The 15,613-nt window shown below is 38.1% G+C and overlaps 1 protein-coding gene across 1 annotated transcript in view; it reads right to left on the reverse strand.

Annotated features, from left to right (window-relative positions):
- LOC140725104 (uncharacterized) overlaps positions 1 to 15,613 on the reverse strand; it is a 523,726-nt gene that overhangs the window by 324,679 nt on the left and 183,434 nt on the right. The window contains exons 7-8 of the mRNA XM_073040122.1: positions 3,279 to 3,437; positions 3,113 to 3,196 (exon numbers count right to left, since the gene is read on the reverse strand). Coding sequence (XP_072896223.1) covers positions 3,113 to 3,196; positions 3,279 to 3,437 — 243 coding nt within the window. The remainder of the gene's footprint in view (positions 1 to 3,112; positions 3,197 to 3,278; positions 3,438 to 15,613) is intronic.

The following is a 15,613-nucleotide window of genomic DNA, read 5'->3' on the forward strand; positions in this document are numbered from 1 at the left end:
GGAGTCCTCGTGCAAGACTCCTAACAGGTTAATTTACAGGTTGAGTCTGTGGTAAAAAAGGCAAATGCAACATTGGCATTTATTTCAAGGGGAATAGAATATTATAAAAGCAAGGAAATACTGATAGTTAATTGGGAACAATTGTTTGAAGCAAGTCCACATCTGACATATGGAAGGTGCTGAATGACCTACTCCACAGAGTACAAGACAGGTATGTTCCAGTCAGACAAGGATGGAAAGGTAAGAGAACCTTGGAGGTTGAGAGAGGTGATGAATTTAGTCAAGAAGACAAAGGGAAAGCATATAAAGCTTAAGAAAATATAATCGAACAGAGCCCTTGAGGATTATAAAGAAGCTAGAAAGGAACTCAGAAAGGGAATTAGGAAAGTCATGATGGGAAAAGTCAAAAGTGCTTGGCAAGTAGGATTAAAGAGAATCGTAAGGCTTTCAACAGTGTGTGTGTGTATATATATCAAGAACAAGAGAATAACTAAGGAATGAGGAACACTTGCTTGAATTCAGAGGATTCTTAATGAGTACTTTAAATCAGAAGTATATGGAGGTTAGGGAGATAGGGAGAACAGGCTCGAGTGTATTGATATGGTAGGGCATCTTGAGGTAAAGGAGGAGGAAGTGTGCGTGGAAGCATTAAGGGGGATAGGTCTCCAGGGTCTGATGAGCTATACCCCAGGTTACTGAGAAAGGCAAGAGTAGAAATAGCTGGGACTGACCACTATCTTTGTGTCCTCTCTAGCCACAGGCAAGATCCCAGAGGACTGGCAAGAAGATAATGTTGTTCCATTATTCAAGAAGACAACCAGGGATGATCCTGGAAACTACAGACCAGTGAGTCTCATTTCAGTGGTAGTGAAATTACTGAAGAGAATTCTTAGGGTTAGGATTTATGATTTATGAGTTGGAAAACCATGGTTAAATTAGGGAGAGCCAGCATAGCTTTGTGCATTTCTTACTAACTTGATTGAGTTTTATGATGAGGTGATGAGGGTGATTGATGAAAGTAGAGCTGTGAATGCTGTCCACAAGGCATTTGACAAGGTTTCTCATGACAGGTTCATCCAGAAGAGGAAGAATCATGGGATCCATGATGAATTGGCTGTTTGGATTTAGAAGACAGGAGGTAATGGTTGAAGAGACTTGTTTTAGCTGGAGGTCTGTCAGTAGTAGTGTTCCACAGGGTACTGGTACCTCTGCTGTTTGTAATGTACGTATATAAATAGCCTGGATAAGGATGTAGATGGGTGGGTTAGTAAGTTTGCAGATGGTACGAAGATTGGTGGTGTTGAAGATAGCATAAAAGACTGGCACAGAATACAGTGGGATATAGATCAGTTGCAGATATGGATGGAGAAATGGCCAACAGAGTTAAACACGGCCAAATATGAAGTGTTGCACCTTGATAGGTGAAATGTAAAGAGACGGTACACTGTTAATGGCAACACACTTAACAATGACTATGAGCAGACAGATTTTGGGGTCCAAATTCATGGCTCTCTGAAAGTGGCTACACAGAGTGATAGAGTGGTTAAGAAAGCATGTGGCATGCTTGCCATTATCAATCAAGGCATTAGTTGAGTCCTAAAGTCAGGAAGCTATGCTGCAGCTTTATGAAACTCTAATTAAGCTGCATTGGCAGTATTGCATACAGAACTGGTCACCCTATTCTACAAAGGATATTGAGGCTTAGGAGAGGGTGCAGAAGACATTTAGCAGGACACTGCCTGGTTTAGAGGGCATTGCTTAGTTTTGAGGTTAGACAAACTTGTGTTAATTTCTTTGGAGCGGTGGAGGCTGAGGGGTGTTCTGGTAGATATTTATAGGATTATTATTTTCCCAGGGCTGAAATGGTTGCCACAAGAGGACACAAGTTTAAGGTGCTGGGGAGTAGGTACAGAGTAGATGTCAGTTTATAAGTTTTTTATGCAGAGGATGGTGAGTGCGTGGAATGGGCTGCCGGCAACAGTGGTGGAGGCGGATACGATAGGTTCTTTTAAGAGACTTTTGGATAGGTACATGGAGCTTAGAAAAATACAGGGCTATGAGTAAGCCTAGTAATTGCTAAAGTAGGGACATGTTTGGCACAACATTGTGGTCCAAAGGGCCTGTATTGTGCTGTAGGTTTTCTATGAAAGGCATAGGTAGAGTAGACAGACAGTATCTTTTTTCCAGGATTGAAATGTCTAATACCCAAGGGCATACATTTAAGATGAGAGAGCGTAATTTCAAAGCAGATGTGAGGGACAAGTTTTTTTTTTACACAAACATTGGTGGATGCCTGGAATGTACTGCCTTGTGGTCATGGTAGAGGCAGATATATTAGGAACATTTAACAGACTTTTAGAGAGATACATAAATTCAGGAAAATAGAAGGATATGGATATTGTGTAGGCAGAAGAGATTAGTTTAGCTGGCTATTTGATTATTAATTTAGTTGGTTTGGCAACAGTTTGTAAGCCAAAGCGCCTGTTCCTGTGCTGTACTGTTCTATGTAACTACTGGTTGATCTGTAGCTTTTGATGATCCACTCACTGTTTGACTATAAGCATGAAATCATTCTCTTGTGACTTTACTTTCAGGTAACTGGAGCTGCATTACAGGTACTAACTATCACTGCAAAATGGCCCATAGTCTTAGTCTACCAGGTAGTTAAAACACATCTCTCCTACTCATCCAAAATTCCCAGACATGGCAATATCTCCTCCAGTCAACTGCCTGCTGGCATCATGCTATCACTGAAAACAATGGAAACTGGTTAATTAGTATCATAACCTAATCAAGCTTGTTCCAGCCCCAACAATACTTCTGTGTTTATCTTCCTTAAATTATCACGTTGGGAATATTTTTCCAAAAATAACCAGCACCTTCTCTTGAGTAAGTTAAGGACGTTGAATGAGGAAACATACCACAGATATTTTGGTAGAACACAAAAACATTGGCTAATTTTGATTAGGATATATGAATTTGCATTCTATCAAAGCACAAGTTTAAAATAAAATTAGCATTTGATATACATATATGTGTTTTGTCTGAAAATAACTAAAACCATCAAAGTTGTCTGGATGAGAACAATATGAACGTGAAAAAGGAAGCTTGCCTTTTCTTCTGCTGTATTGCATTTTTCATCTTGACTTAATTGCTTCATTCGTAGTTTATAGATCATGTCTTCCTTACAAAGCACCTGCAGATTTACAAATAGAATATGCTAAAAAGATCTTTAGATAGATTTATTTGAATGTTTGTTAAACAATTTAATAAATTACCTCTTTTGATAGAATTTCATGTTCACTCTGAGCAGTGATCATCCAAGCTTCAAGCCGGGCTTGTAAACGTCCATTTTCTTCTACTGTTTCATTGTATTGCTGCTGAAGTTGTCTCATTTCATCTTTCAGTTCAATGAAGGTGTTTTTCTTGTTTAGAACCTTCAGTTAGGAAATAAATGTCCAATAATATTCTTTAACAATACTTATAAATTTGCATTATTTAAACATTTACAATATGCCTGATGTAATCATAACATAATAATTAACTTCCTTTACAATTCTGAAAAAAACATTACAAACTTTTTTCTGTTTCAATGATTAAATAACTATTTGTCATAAGACCCTTGTCATAATAATCTGCAAAGCCAAGATATTCTATTACTAGAAATGAACCTCATATTTAAGCTAATTATGAAAGCAGAAGTAAAAAATATAAGAAAATTGGTTAAAACTTATGATTAAGTTTTTCAAGATTGTTTAATGTCATTTCCAGTACACAAATGTAAAGGAGAACAAAGTATAGTGGCAAGCAAAAGTTTGGACACCCCTAGTCAAAATTTCTGTTACTGTGAATAGCTAAGCTAGTAAAAGATGACCTGATTTCCAAAAGGCATAAAGATAAAAATGACACATTTCTTTAATATTTTAAGCAAGATTACTTTTTTATTTCCATCTTTTACAGTTTCAAAATAACAAAAAAGGAAAAGGGCCTGAAGCAAAAGTTTGGGAACCCTGCATGGTCAGTACTTAGTAACACCCCCTTTGGCAAGTATCACAGCTTGTAAAAGCTTTCTGTAGCCAACTAAGAGTCTTTCAATTATTGTTTGAGGGATTTTCACCCATTCTTCCTTGCAAAAGGCTTCTAGTTCTGTGAGATTCTTGGGCCGTCTTGTATGCACTGTTCTTTTGAGGTCTATTCAAAGATTTTCAATGATGTTTAGGTTGGGGGACAGTGAGGGCCATGGCAAAACCTTCCGCTTGTGCCTCTTGAGGTAGTCCATTGTGGATTTTGAGATCATTATCCTGTTGTAGAAACCTTCCTTTTCATCTTCAGCTTTTTTACAGACGGTGTGATGTTTGCTTCCAGAATTTGCTGGTATTTAATTGAATTCATTCTTCCCTCTACCAGTGAAATGTTCCCCGTGCGACTGGCTGCAACACAAGCCCAAAGCATAATCGATTATCCCCCCCCCCCCCCACACCCCGCCCCGTGCTTAACAGTTGGAGAGGTGTTCTTTTCATGAAATTCTACAACCCTTTTTTCTCCAAACGTACCTTTGCTCATTGTGGCCAAAAAGTTCTATTTTAACTTCATCAGTCCACAGGACTTGTTTCCAAAATGCATCTGGCTTGTTTAAATGTTCCCTTGCAAACTTCTGATGCTGAATTTTGTGGTGAAGACGCAGGAAAGGTTTTCTTCTGATGACTCTTCCACGGAGGTCATATTTGTGCAGGTATCACTGCACAGTAGAACAGTAAATCTTCTTGAAGGTGTTTTGCAGTCAAGCGGGGGTCTTGATTTGCCTTTCTAGCAATCCTACGAGCAGTTCTCTTGGAAAGTTTTCTTGGTCTTCCAGCCCTCAACTTGATCTCCACCATTCCTGTTAAACTGCCATTTCTTAATTACATTACGAACTGAGGAAATGCCTACCTGAAAACACTTTGTTATCTTCTTATAGACCTTTAGGAAGAGTTAGCAGACTCTGGAGTGGTGGTGCACTGTTCTACTGTGCAGCGACACCTGCACAAATATGCCCTTCATGGAAGAGTCATCAGAAGAAAACCTTCCCTGCGTTCTCACCACAAAATTCAGTGACAAGTTTGCAATGGAACATCTAAACAAGCCTGATGCATTTTAGAAACAAGTCCTGTGGACCGATGAAGTTAAAATAGAACTTTTTGGCCGCAATGAGCAAAGGTATGTTTGGAGAAAAAAGGGTGCAGAATTGCATGAAAAGAACACCTCCCCAACTGTTAACCACAGGGGCGGGGTGTAGAGGGGAGGAAATTGATCATGCTTTGGGCTTGTGTTGCAGTTAGTCGCATGGGAAACATTTCACTGGTAGAGGGAAAAATGAATACAATTAAATACCAGCAAATTCTGAAAGCAAACATCACACCGTCTGTAAAAAAAAAAGCTGAAGATGAGAAGAGGATGGCTTCTACCACAGGATAATGATCCTAAACACACCTCAAAATTCACAATGGACTGCCTCAAGAGGCGCAAGCTGAAGGTTTTGCCAGGGCCCTCACTGTCCCCTACCTAAACATCATCGAAAATCTTTGGATAGACCTCAAAAGAGCAGTGCATGTAAGACGGCCCAAGAATCTCACAGAACTAGAAGCCTTTTGCAAGGAAGAATGGGTGAAAATCCCTCAAACAATAATTGAAAGACTCTTAGTTGGCTACAGAAAGCTTTTACAAGCTGTGATACTTGCCAAAGGGAATGTTACTAAGTACTGACCATGCAGGGTGCCCAAACTTTTGCTTCAGGCCCTTTTCCTTTTTTGTTATTTTGAAACTGTAAAAGATGGAAATAAAAATGTAATCTTGCTTGAAATATTAAAGAAATGTGTCATCTTTATCTTTATGCCTTTTGGAAATCAGGTCATCTTTTACTCGTTTAGCTATTCACAGTAACAGAGATTTCGACTGGGGTGCCCATCTTTTGCATGCCACTGTATATAGCTAGGGTGCCTAAGACTTTTGCACGGTACTATGTTTGTCAATGTAGAGTGGACAGTGGGTTTCTAAATCTGTGGAGCACTGCAGAGGGTTGTGGGACAGGTGGCAGAGGAGTGCCAAGGGCAGGAGCAGCGCAGATGCATACACACCCAGCCATGAGACACCAGGCAAGGGCATTTGATTCCAAACAACTAGTTTATTGACTATTATAGAATGTCTCTCTGGTGCTTCCCACTCCCCTCTCTCTGCCCCCTTCCCATTCTTATTTCACAATAGAGACCCATATCAGGTTCAGGTTTATCATCACTAACGTATGTCATGAAATTTACCTAAAACTTTTGCACAGTATTGCGCATCACAAGTAAGTTTCTTGTCACATTCCTATCAGCATTCAAATCACAGCATCTTTCAGTCAATCTCACCCACACTTGACCTGCTCCTTGGTGTTTTTGTTGTCATTCCCACACTGTTTGCTTATTGCTGCTAGTGAGTTTCAAAGCTATCCACTCACTTCTTGGGCAACAGAAAAGTGTTGTCACTCAACTAGTCTTAATTTAAGGGATTCATTAAAATACAAATATATTTGTATGGTATACATCTTCCTTAATAGAATGTCTTTGTTTGTCTTCATTGGAAATGAGAAGAAAGAAAATCATTGACAAGGACAGTGCCAGAATTTTACCAGAAAAGGTCCCTTTTATTCTCAATCTTTGCCTCCTGCCAGTCAGTCAATCTTCTATTCATGCTTGTATATTTCCTGTGATACCATGGACTTATATCTTGTTTAACAATCTCATGTGCGGCACTTCATCAAAGGCCATCTGAAAACCCAAGTAAATCCAAAGACTGTCAAGCATGTCAAAGGACTTAAGATATTTTTTCTAGAGCTTCTTATAAAAAAAAGAATCTGAACTTCAAATGATCATACATGTAAACTAGCAACAAAATAGATGGCTTGGTGTCCTTAAGCCCTCTCCACCACTTAATAAAATCATGGCTCATCTGAATGTGATCTCAACTCTATACTTCCATCTACTTCTGCCTCTGCCTTAAAAATATTCAGATAGTTCTAAAGAAGCACAATCCTCAGAGAAAGAAAACAAAATTAACAAATTTTTGTCTTAAAAGTTGAACACTTAATTGTAAACAGTGATTCCTGTTTCTAGATTATTCCATAAAATGAAGCATTCTCTCAAAATCCACTTTTTCAAGCCCCTCAGGATCCAAAATGTTTCACTCAATGCCAGTTTCGCAGTCCAACGCTCCACCAGATATAAGCCTGGCTGTCAAATTTTCCCCATAAAAGAACTTGCCATTTTTTCTTCATTGCTATTTATGTATGGATGTTAATCCATTGAAAGCAATTCAAAGAAGGTTTACTGGGCAATAACATAAACACAAGAGATTCTGCAGTTGCTGGAATACACAGGAACATACACAAAAGCTGGAGAAACTCAGCTGGTCAGACAGCATCGATGAAAAGGAATAAACAGTCAACCTTAGCTGAGATCCTTCATCAGGACTCAAAAGATATAAGAGCAAAATAAGGCCAGTCAGGACATTGAATCTACTCAGCTGTTTCATCATGGCTGATTTATTATCCTTCTGAACCCCATTCTCCTGCCTTCTCTTCATAAAATTTGATGCCCTGACTAACCAAGAACCTAACTAAGTCTATGTTAATTATACTCAATGACTTAGCCTCCACAGTCATTCATGGCATTGAGTTCCACAGATTCACCACTCCCCGGCTAAAGAAACTCCTTCTCATATCTGTTCAAAATGGACACTGCTCTATTCTAAGTCAGTGCCCTTTGGTTCAAGACTCACTTGTATCACTAATATCAAAGAGGATACCAGAAGTTTTTTTTCAGATATTTCATCTTTTCTCAATTTATAACTTTTTTTAGTTGCCTTCTGTTGGATTTAAAACCTATCCTCTAAATTTCCACTAATTTTTGCTATACAGTGACTATAAAAAGAATTCAACACCTCTCCCTTGGAAGTTTTCAAGTTTTTTTGTTTTAAAACATTGAATCATAGTGGATTTAGTTTGGCTTTTTGACATTGATCAACAGAAGAAGGCTCTTTTCTGTCAAAGTGAAAACAGATCTCTACAAAATGATCTGAATTAATCACAAATATATAACACAAAATAATTCATTGCATTAGTATTCACCCCCTTTAATATGATACACCAAATCATCACTGGTGCAGCCAATTGGTTTTAGTAGTCACATAATTAGTTAAATGAGACTACTTGTGCACAGACAAGGCGCTTCAATTGATTGTAGTAAAAATATCAGAAGGCACGTGGAAGACTCTGAAATCAGCTGGAAGAAGGTTTTATGGTGTGATAAAACCTAAATTTAGCTTTTTGGCCATCTGACTAAATGCCATGTTTGGTGTAAGCCAAACACAGCACATTATCAGTGTTACGAACCCCGTAACTGGGTCACTTACCAGCAAAGATAGAGAGGTCCGTTCAAGTCTGAGGGTACTATTTTTAAACGTTTTTATTTATAAAGGGGCACAAAAGTAAGGTTAATACAAACATTCAGATAATATACGTCGTCAATACTCAATCTAAAGCGCGGGTATAGTAATAATCATCAATAAGAAGTAGCTCTATCGCTTTGTCTAGGGGTAAAATATTGTCTGATGGAAATATAAAAGTCTCTCGAGCTCATGCAGGCTTTAGCTGTTTGGGGACCGCTGGGTTTCACTTGTTGGAGAGAGAGAGAGATTTTTGGTGAGAAGAGAAACTTGCCAGTCTTTTTGGACGCAAACCGTTGAATTGGGAATGTGGGTTCCCCGTTGTCAGTTCGAAGTCCTTTTCGGTGTTATCAGCCACTCGTTCCCCAGGCCAGGGGAACGGACCACACGTGGCTTCCGAATAGCTTCCCGTTATCACGGGAGCGATGAGCGATGGTGTCTCCTTTTGGTGCGTCGCTAGGGGACTGCCTCCTGCAGCCCCTCTTTTATCTTGACTTGCAGAGTTGTAGCTGTCAATCAGGGTGGGGTGATACAATCCCCACCCCACATTGCCCGAGGGTGTACACGTAGCCCTGATAGCTGGCACGTAGCATAGGGTTGCAATCCACAAAGGTGTCTCCAAGAAACAATGGTCAAATCCATTGCGTTGTCTTTCTGAGGATTCTCTCTCATTTCCTGGGTCCAAGACCCGAATTAATAGCAATCTTGCGATTCTCAGAAAGGAGGGGGCTGGGATCATAACATCAGAAACACGCCATCCCTACCATGAAGCATTGTGGTGGCTGCATTGTGCTGTGGAGAAGCTTCACTGCAGCAGGCCCTGGCAGGTCTGTCAATGAATTGAATTGCATTGACTTTATTACTTACTCCATATATATGAGTAAAAATCTTTATGTTACATGTTTGTCTAAGTGTGCCATTTTAGTAATTTGTAATAAATAGTATGTGCAACAGGACAATCAATATAACATAGAAATACAATTGTATCAGTGTGAATTAATCAGTCTGATGGCCTAGTGGAAGTTGTCTCGGAGCCTGTTGGTCCTGGCTTTAATGCTGCAGTACCTTTTCCCAGATGGCAACAGCTGGAACAGTTTGTGGTTGGGGTGACTCAGGTCCCCAATGATTCTTCAGGCCCTTTTTACATACCTGTCTTTATAAATGTCCTGAATAGTGGGAAGTTGAGATCTAGAGATGTGGTGGGCTGTCCGCACAACTTGTTGCAGAGTCCTGCGAATGAGGTTCCCATACCAGACAGTAATGCAGCCAGTCAGGATGCTCTCAATTGTAGAAAGCAAAATACAGGGAAATCCTGGAGGAAAACCTGATGCAGTCTGCAAGAGATCTGCAACCTGGAAGAAAATTTGTTTTCCAGTAATTTTGAAGCCACAAAGCATAAAGCCAAAGCTACACAGTAATGGCTTCAAAACAACAAAGTTAATGTCCTGGAGTGGCCAAGTCAGAGTCTAAACCTCAATCCAATTGAGAATTTGTGGTTGTTCACTCACAATCCTATGCAATCTGAAAGAGCTTGAGCAGTTTTGTAAAGAAGAAGAATGGGGAAAAATTGCCGTGTCCAGATGTGTGAAGCTGATAGAGACATATCCGCACAGACAACGGCTGAAATTGCTGCCAAAGGTGCCTTTACTAAATACTGACTTGAAGGGGTGTGAGTAATTATGCAATCAAGTATTTTGTTTTTAATAACTGTAATAAATTTAGACCAATTTGTAGAAATTTGTTTTCGCTTTGACATGAGTCTTTTCTGTTGATCAGTGTCAAAAAAGCCAAATTAAATCCACTGTGTTCAATGTTTTAAAACAATAAAACATGAAAACATCCGAGGGGGGTGAACACCTTTTAGAGGCACTGTATATTGTATGCCCACAGAAACTCCAGCCTTTCTGTTCTGATGTCACCCCTGCAAGTGTCCCCTTCCATGAACTTTGGCAGCTCTTCTCCCATGCCGCTGTAATTCCCTTTACTCCACTATAATACTGAAACATCTGACATTATCTTCTCCCTCTCAAACCGCAGGGTGAATGCTATCATATTTTGATCACTTCCTCCGAAGAGTTATTTTATCTTAAACCCCCTAATCAAATCTGGTTCCTTACCAAAACTACCTTTTCCCTAGTGGAGTCAACTGCAAGCTGCTCTAGAAAGCCATCTCCAAGCTCCTTGGTATCCAACATCATCCTGATTTCCCAATCTTCCTGCATATTTAAATCCCCCATGACTATTGTAACCCTGCCCTCGTCAGATGCCTTTATTACTTCCTGTTGAAATTTATATCCCACTTTCTGGCTACTTACGGGGGTGTAAATGTAACAAACATCAGGGCTTTTTTACTCTTAAGTTTCTTAACTGTACCCTCAAGGATTCTTCATCTTCCAATCCTATGTCACCTCTTTTTAAGGATTAGATTTCATTCTTTAACAACAGAGGCACTCACTCCTTCTGCTTATTTGCCGGTCCTTTTGATACACCATGTATTCTTAGATATTAAACTCCCAACTGAACTTCTTTCAGCCATGACTCAGTGATGCTGATAATGTCATATTGTCATATAATGTCAATCTGTAAATGTGTTACACAATCATCTACCTTATTCCGTATACTGCATGCATTCAAATATAACTCCTTCAGTCCTGTATTCATCACCCTTTTCAATTCTGCCACACGTTATACTTCAACTCATCGTACTGACTGCAATTTTGTCCTATCATCTGCTTGTCCTACCTCACAGTCTTACTAAACAGTGCATCAGCATGTATACCAAATGCCCCATCCTCAGCCCTACTGTGTGGTTCCCTTTCCCCCTGCCAACTTAGCTTAACTCCTCCCCAACAGTTTGAGCAAACCTGCCTGCAAGGAGATTGGTCCCCACTGGGTTCAGATGTAATCCGTCCATTTTGTGTAGATCATACTGCACCTTCCCCAGAAGAGATCCCAAAGATCCAGAATTCTGAAACCCTGCCCCCTGCACCACTTCCTCATCCACTCATTCATTTGTACTATCTTCCAATTCCTGCTCTAACAAGCACGTGAAGGGTGTAGGGTGTCAGCCAGAAACTTTGACTGTTTATTCCTTTCCATAGATGCAACTGACCTGCTGGGTTCCTCCAGCATTTTGTATGTGCTACTGACCAAAACCTAGAAAGAACAAGTTCTATTATGTCAAAGTTAAGGTGGCATCAAAGAAAATAACTGGGGAAATTCATTTTCTGAATTTACCTAAAAAGAAATAACTAGCTTTAGAAGGCATAGCTCTGACTTCATTTTGGTGTATTAACCTGGATCATTAAAATTTTTAAACAACTCATGGAGCCTTAGGCATTTTCAGTTAAAAATATAGAAATAGTTCACCAGTTAGAGGTTATATTTTCTGGTAACATCCTTTTCTTCAATAATTTCACTCTCACTCTGTTCCCTGACTCTATTCTCCCACCCAATTTCTTCTCTTTCCCATCCTTCATACATCCTCTTGATCATGCAATCATCTTTTAATATGCCAATATTAATTTTATTTTATTTTTTAATTCTAATGTTAAATTATTATTGATATATCAAAGCAATTAAAATAACAAATATATTTTATTCTGAAAAAGCTATGAAATATCCTACTGAATGTATATCACAGCCACAAAGGTTGAGCTGTTGAGAGTCATATTGAGGCATAGCTGCACATATAATGATCTAGAATGACATGCTGCTATCATGAATGCCACAGGAATTAAACATGGAAAAGGACAATGATGTGATTCAACATCCCCAAAGAAAATAAAAGCCTGAATATCATTCCTTTTGCTGAAGCACTTATATAGATTTTGGTTAGCCATTGCAATATATTTATAATCACATACTGTACATATCCATTGTGGTATTCCTTTATATATTGACTATATTTAAAAAAAGTTAAATCCTTTTGTAAAATTCAAACATACATACTCATTCCATGAGCTTCATTTTTAGCCTTAATGGGTGCATACAAACATAGACATAAATCACAGATCCAGACCTTAATAGGTTAAAAATGTATTTCACAAATGTCCTTAGATACAGGATAAAGGCACAGCACATCAAATATAAATAAAATTATTATGCTGGCTACTGACCTAATTATGCTGGAAGACTGAAATCAAAGTATGATGAGACCAGCTTTTAAGTCTCCGTATAATACAAACCATATGTAGAATCTACTTTATCAGAAGTCAGAAGGGCAATATTTTCCTGAAAATTACATATTCTCATGCAAAAACCGGATGGTCTTTATTGATGGACAATGTCGTAAAGCCATCACCGTGTTTATAGACATTTAATTGAAGACAGCATAAAACGATAAACTAAGAAACATGCATGGTTGATTCCTCCAATTCAAACCATAAATCATACTGATGTTCAGACAAGTCTCCCAGCCACAAATTCTGATGATAGATGAACCATTTAACTTTGATTTTTGAAAGCAATGAGCTTGCTAGCAATACCTCACACTGACTAATGCCACATATGGTCATGCAAGAACTCATCAGAAATACATTTTTTGTTTTGTAGATGCTAAAGGAACATAATATAATATACGAATGCAGTTAGGTAATTCCAATTTTTATGAATTTAAAATCATTTTACAAATAGAGTATCAAATATTATTTGAGGGAAGACAAAAGATAGTTGTAGGTTTTTATCCTCATGCTAAACACATTTTTGTTTTTGTTTATTTAAGTTGGCAAACTAAAGCATACTAATTTAAATACATGTTCAGGCGCTTTGTGTGTGTGCAGCAGAGCATTCATGGAGAATTTTGTGAAACATTTCAAGTAACCTAAAATTCCTTTTTATAGACTAGAGATTCCAGGCGGTGGCTCTCTCTCACAATCCCAGCCCTAAAACCAATAGGGGATTCAATAATAAAGCATTATAATGCAGGCCAAAAGCAGCTGCTTACCCTCTCTGGGGACTTATTTAGCAGTGCAATGTAATGCCTGACTTTGAGCCTTGTTAGTAGGCAGTTTGTGTGGCTTCGCTTGCAGAACAAACACACAGCACTGAAATCATTAATTTAACCAGGTTTAATAGGATTTTTTAGAAATCCTTTTCTCCATTTCTAAAAATATGTTTCCTTCCTCTTTAGCTTTAAAATATGATGTTTTCTAGCAGATAATTTACTGTGCTTTCTTTCAATTATTTCAGCAGATTTTTTTTCTTACATTTAACAAAAATTAAATGTAATTTTCAAATCTGGTTACTAAGAAATGAATAGGTGTGAAAGAATAAGAATGTGTACTTGGTTAAAACTGGAATGGTATTAAAAATTATGTGGACAACACGAGAGAAGTAATTTCAAAATTTAATGCACTGGCCATTTTTACAATGCACTTATTATTCAGATTCACTGTGTTACATGGTTAGCAATGTTCAAATCAGTCTGAATCCCCTCTAGTTATTGTTTGGTATCATCCAGCTATAATAAATGAAAAAGCAGTGATATTTAGATGGATGAGCTGTGCACCTGGAAGAGAAAACCACCAAACAACGACCTAAAGCGATCCCCTGTCTTCACATGCTTGATTTAATTCCTTAATTAGAGCCATTAATCAATGAGTATGAGATATAAGACTTCAGAAGGGCTGATGACATGACACCTTGCCACCTGTCAAAATTACAGCTTTCGTCATGCACCATCCCTCAAATAGTTACTTTCTACAAGCCTGGTTGCATTTCACAATTCATTATTTACAGTAGAGCCCTCTACCAACCTAAACCTTTCCTGATGAACCTATGTGCAACAAGCATTTCACTTATTATTCATTAAATAGCTGTGCCTCAAACTAAATTCCAGGATTTGTAAACTAAGTCTTTGTGTCTCTTCACGGAACATGATTTTGTTCCAGTGCCATACATTACAAAAACATGACTGGCATTTTGAGTTGAGAGCTGCTCCCTTAGCACATTGCCTGGATAACCAATATAGTCAAAGGTTCTTAATTATAAAACTAGTTTCAGTAGTGTAAAAATTTCAGATTTTGCATCTTTAACAGTTTTGATACTTGGAATGTTATTTTTTTAAGGCAGCTGAGAAGAAAATATTCAATTAAGCCATGATTATTTAAATTTGAAGGAAGTCAGCAAGTAAAAATAAAACCAAATCATGACATTTTGAGTTCATTTTAATATGAATGTGTTCTCCTCAGTCATATATAATAAAAACAAATCCAAATTATGATTTTTTAGTACTATACACTCATGTTAATACCCTGGTTAAACTACTGGCAGAAGGAATTAAACTTCCTTGGTGATTTGAATGTTATAATCTAATTTTCACTAAAATCTAGTCATAATCTCACTGCTGTTTCCAGAACATGGCTGCTGTACTTATTACATCAAAACCGTGGTCAAGAGAAGTATTCATTGGCTGTAACGCTGTTCAGAATATTCCTCGATTATGATACACCACATAAATCAGGTCATGGAAGTTATTGGGGGAATATATTAGCATGGTTAGAGGATTGAATAACTAATAGAAAATAGAAGGTTGGGAACGATGGGTCATTTTCAGGTTGACAAGCTGTAACTATTGGGATGCCACATGACTCACTAGTGAGCCATGATTATTTATAATCTATTAATGACTCAGATGAAGGGACCATGTGTATTATGGTCATATTTGCTGACAATATGAAGTAAATATGCAGCTACAGCAAATACTGGGGAAGGTAAATGGACTGATGGCCTTTGTTGCAGAGCGAATGGAGAATTAAATAAAGAGAACCATTAAATAAAGATTAAAGAAGGAAACTTTGGCAACAGCATTACTGATGTACTGTGTTCAATTTGCCTATTTAAGGAGGAATATACTTGCAATGTAAATGGGTCGAAGAAAGTTCATGAGATTGATTCTGGGGATGCATTAGGTTGTTTCATGAGTTTATAGTATGAAGTGATATTGTTAAAATATGTAAGATTCTGAGAGAGCTTGACAGGAAGATGCTGAGGATATTTCCTGTCTTCAGGGACAGTTTCAGAACTCAAAATTTACCTTTTAAGATAGTGACGAGCAGAAAATTCTTTCAGAGACCCAAATTATTGAATATGTTTGAGGGTGAAATTAACACTTTTTTTCTTCTATCAAGGAGTCAAAGATATAGGACACGGA

This window comes from Hemitrygon akajei, chromosome 1, assembly GCF_048418815.1.
Source record: "Hemitrygon akajei chromosome 1, sHemAka1.3, whole genome shotgun sequence".
NCBI classification, from domain to species: domain Eukaryota; kingdom Metazoa; phylum Chordata; class Chondrichthyes; order Myliobatiformes; family Dasyatidae; genus Hemitrygon; species Hemitrygon akajei.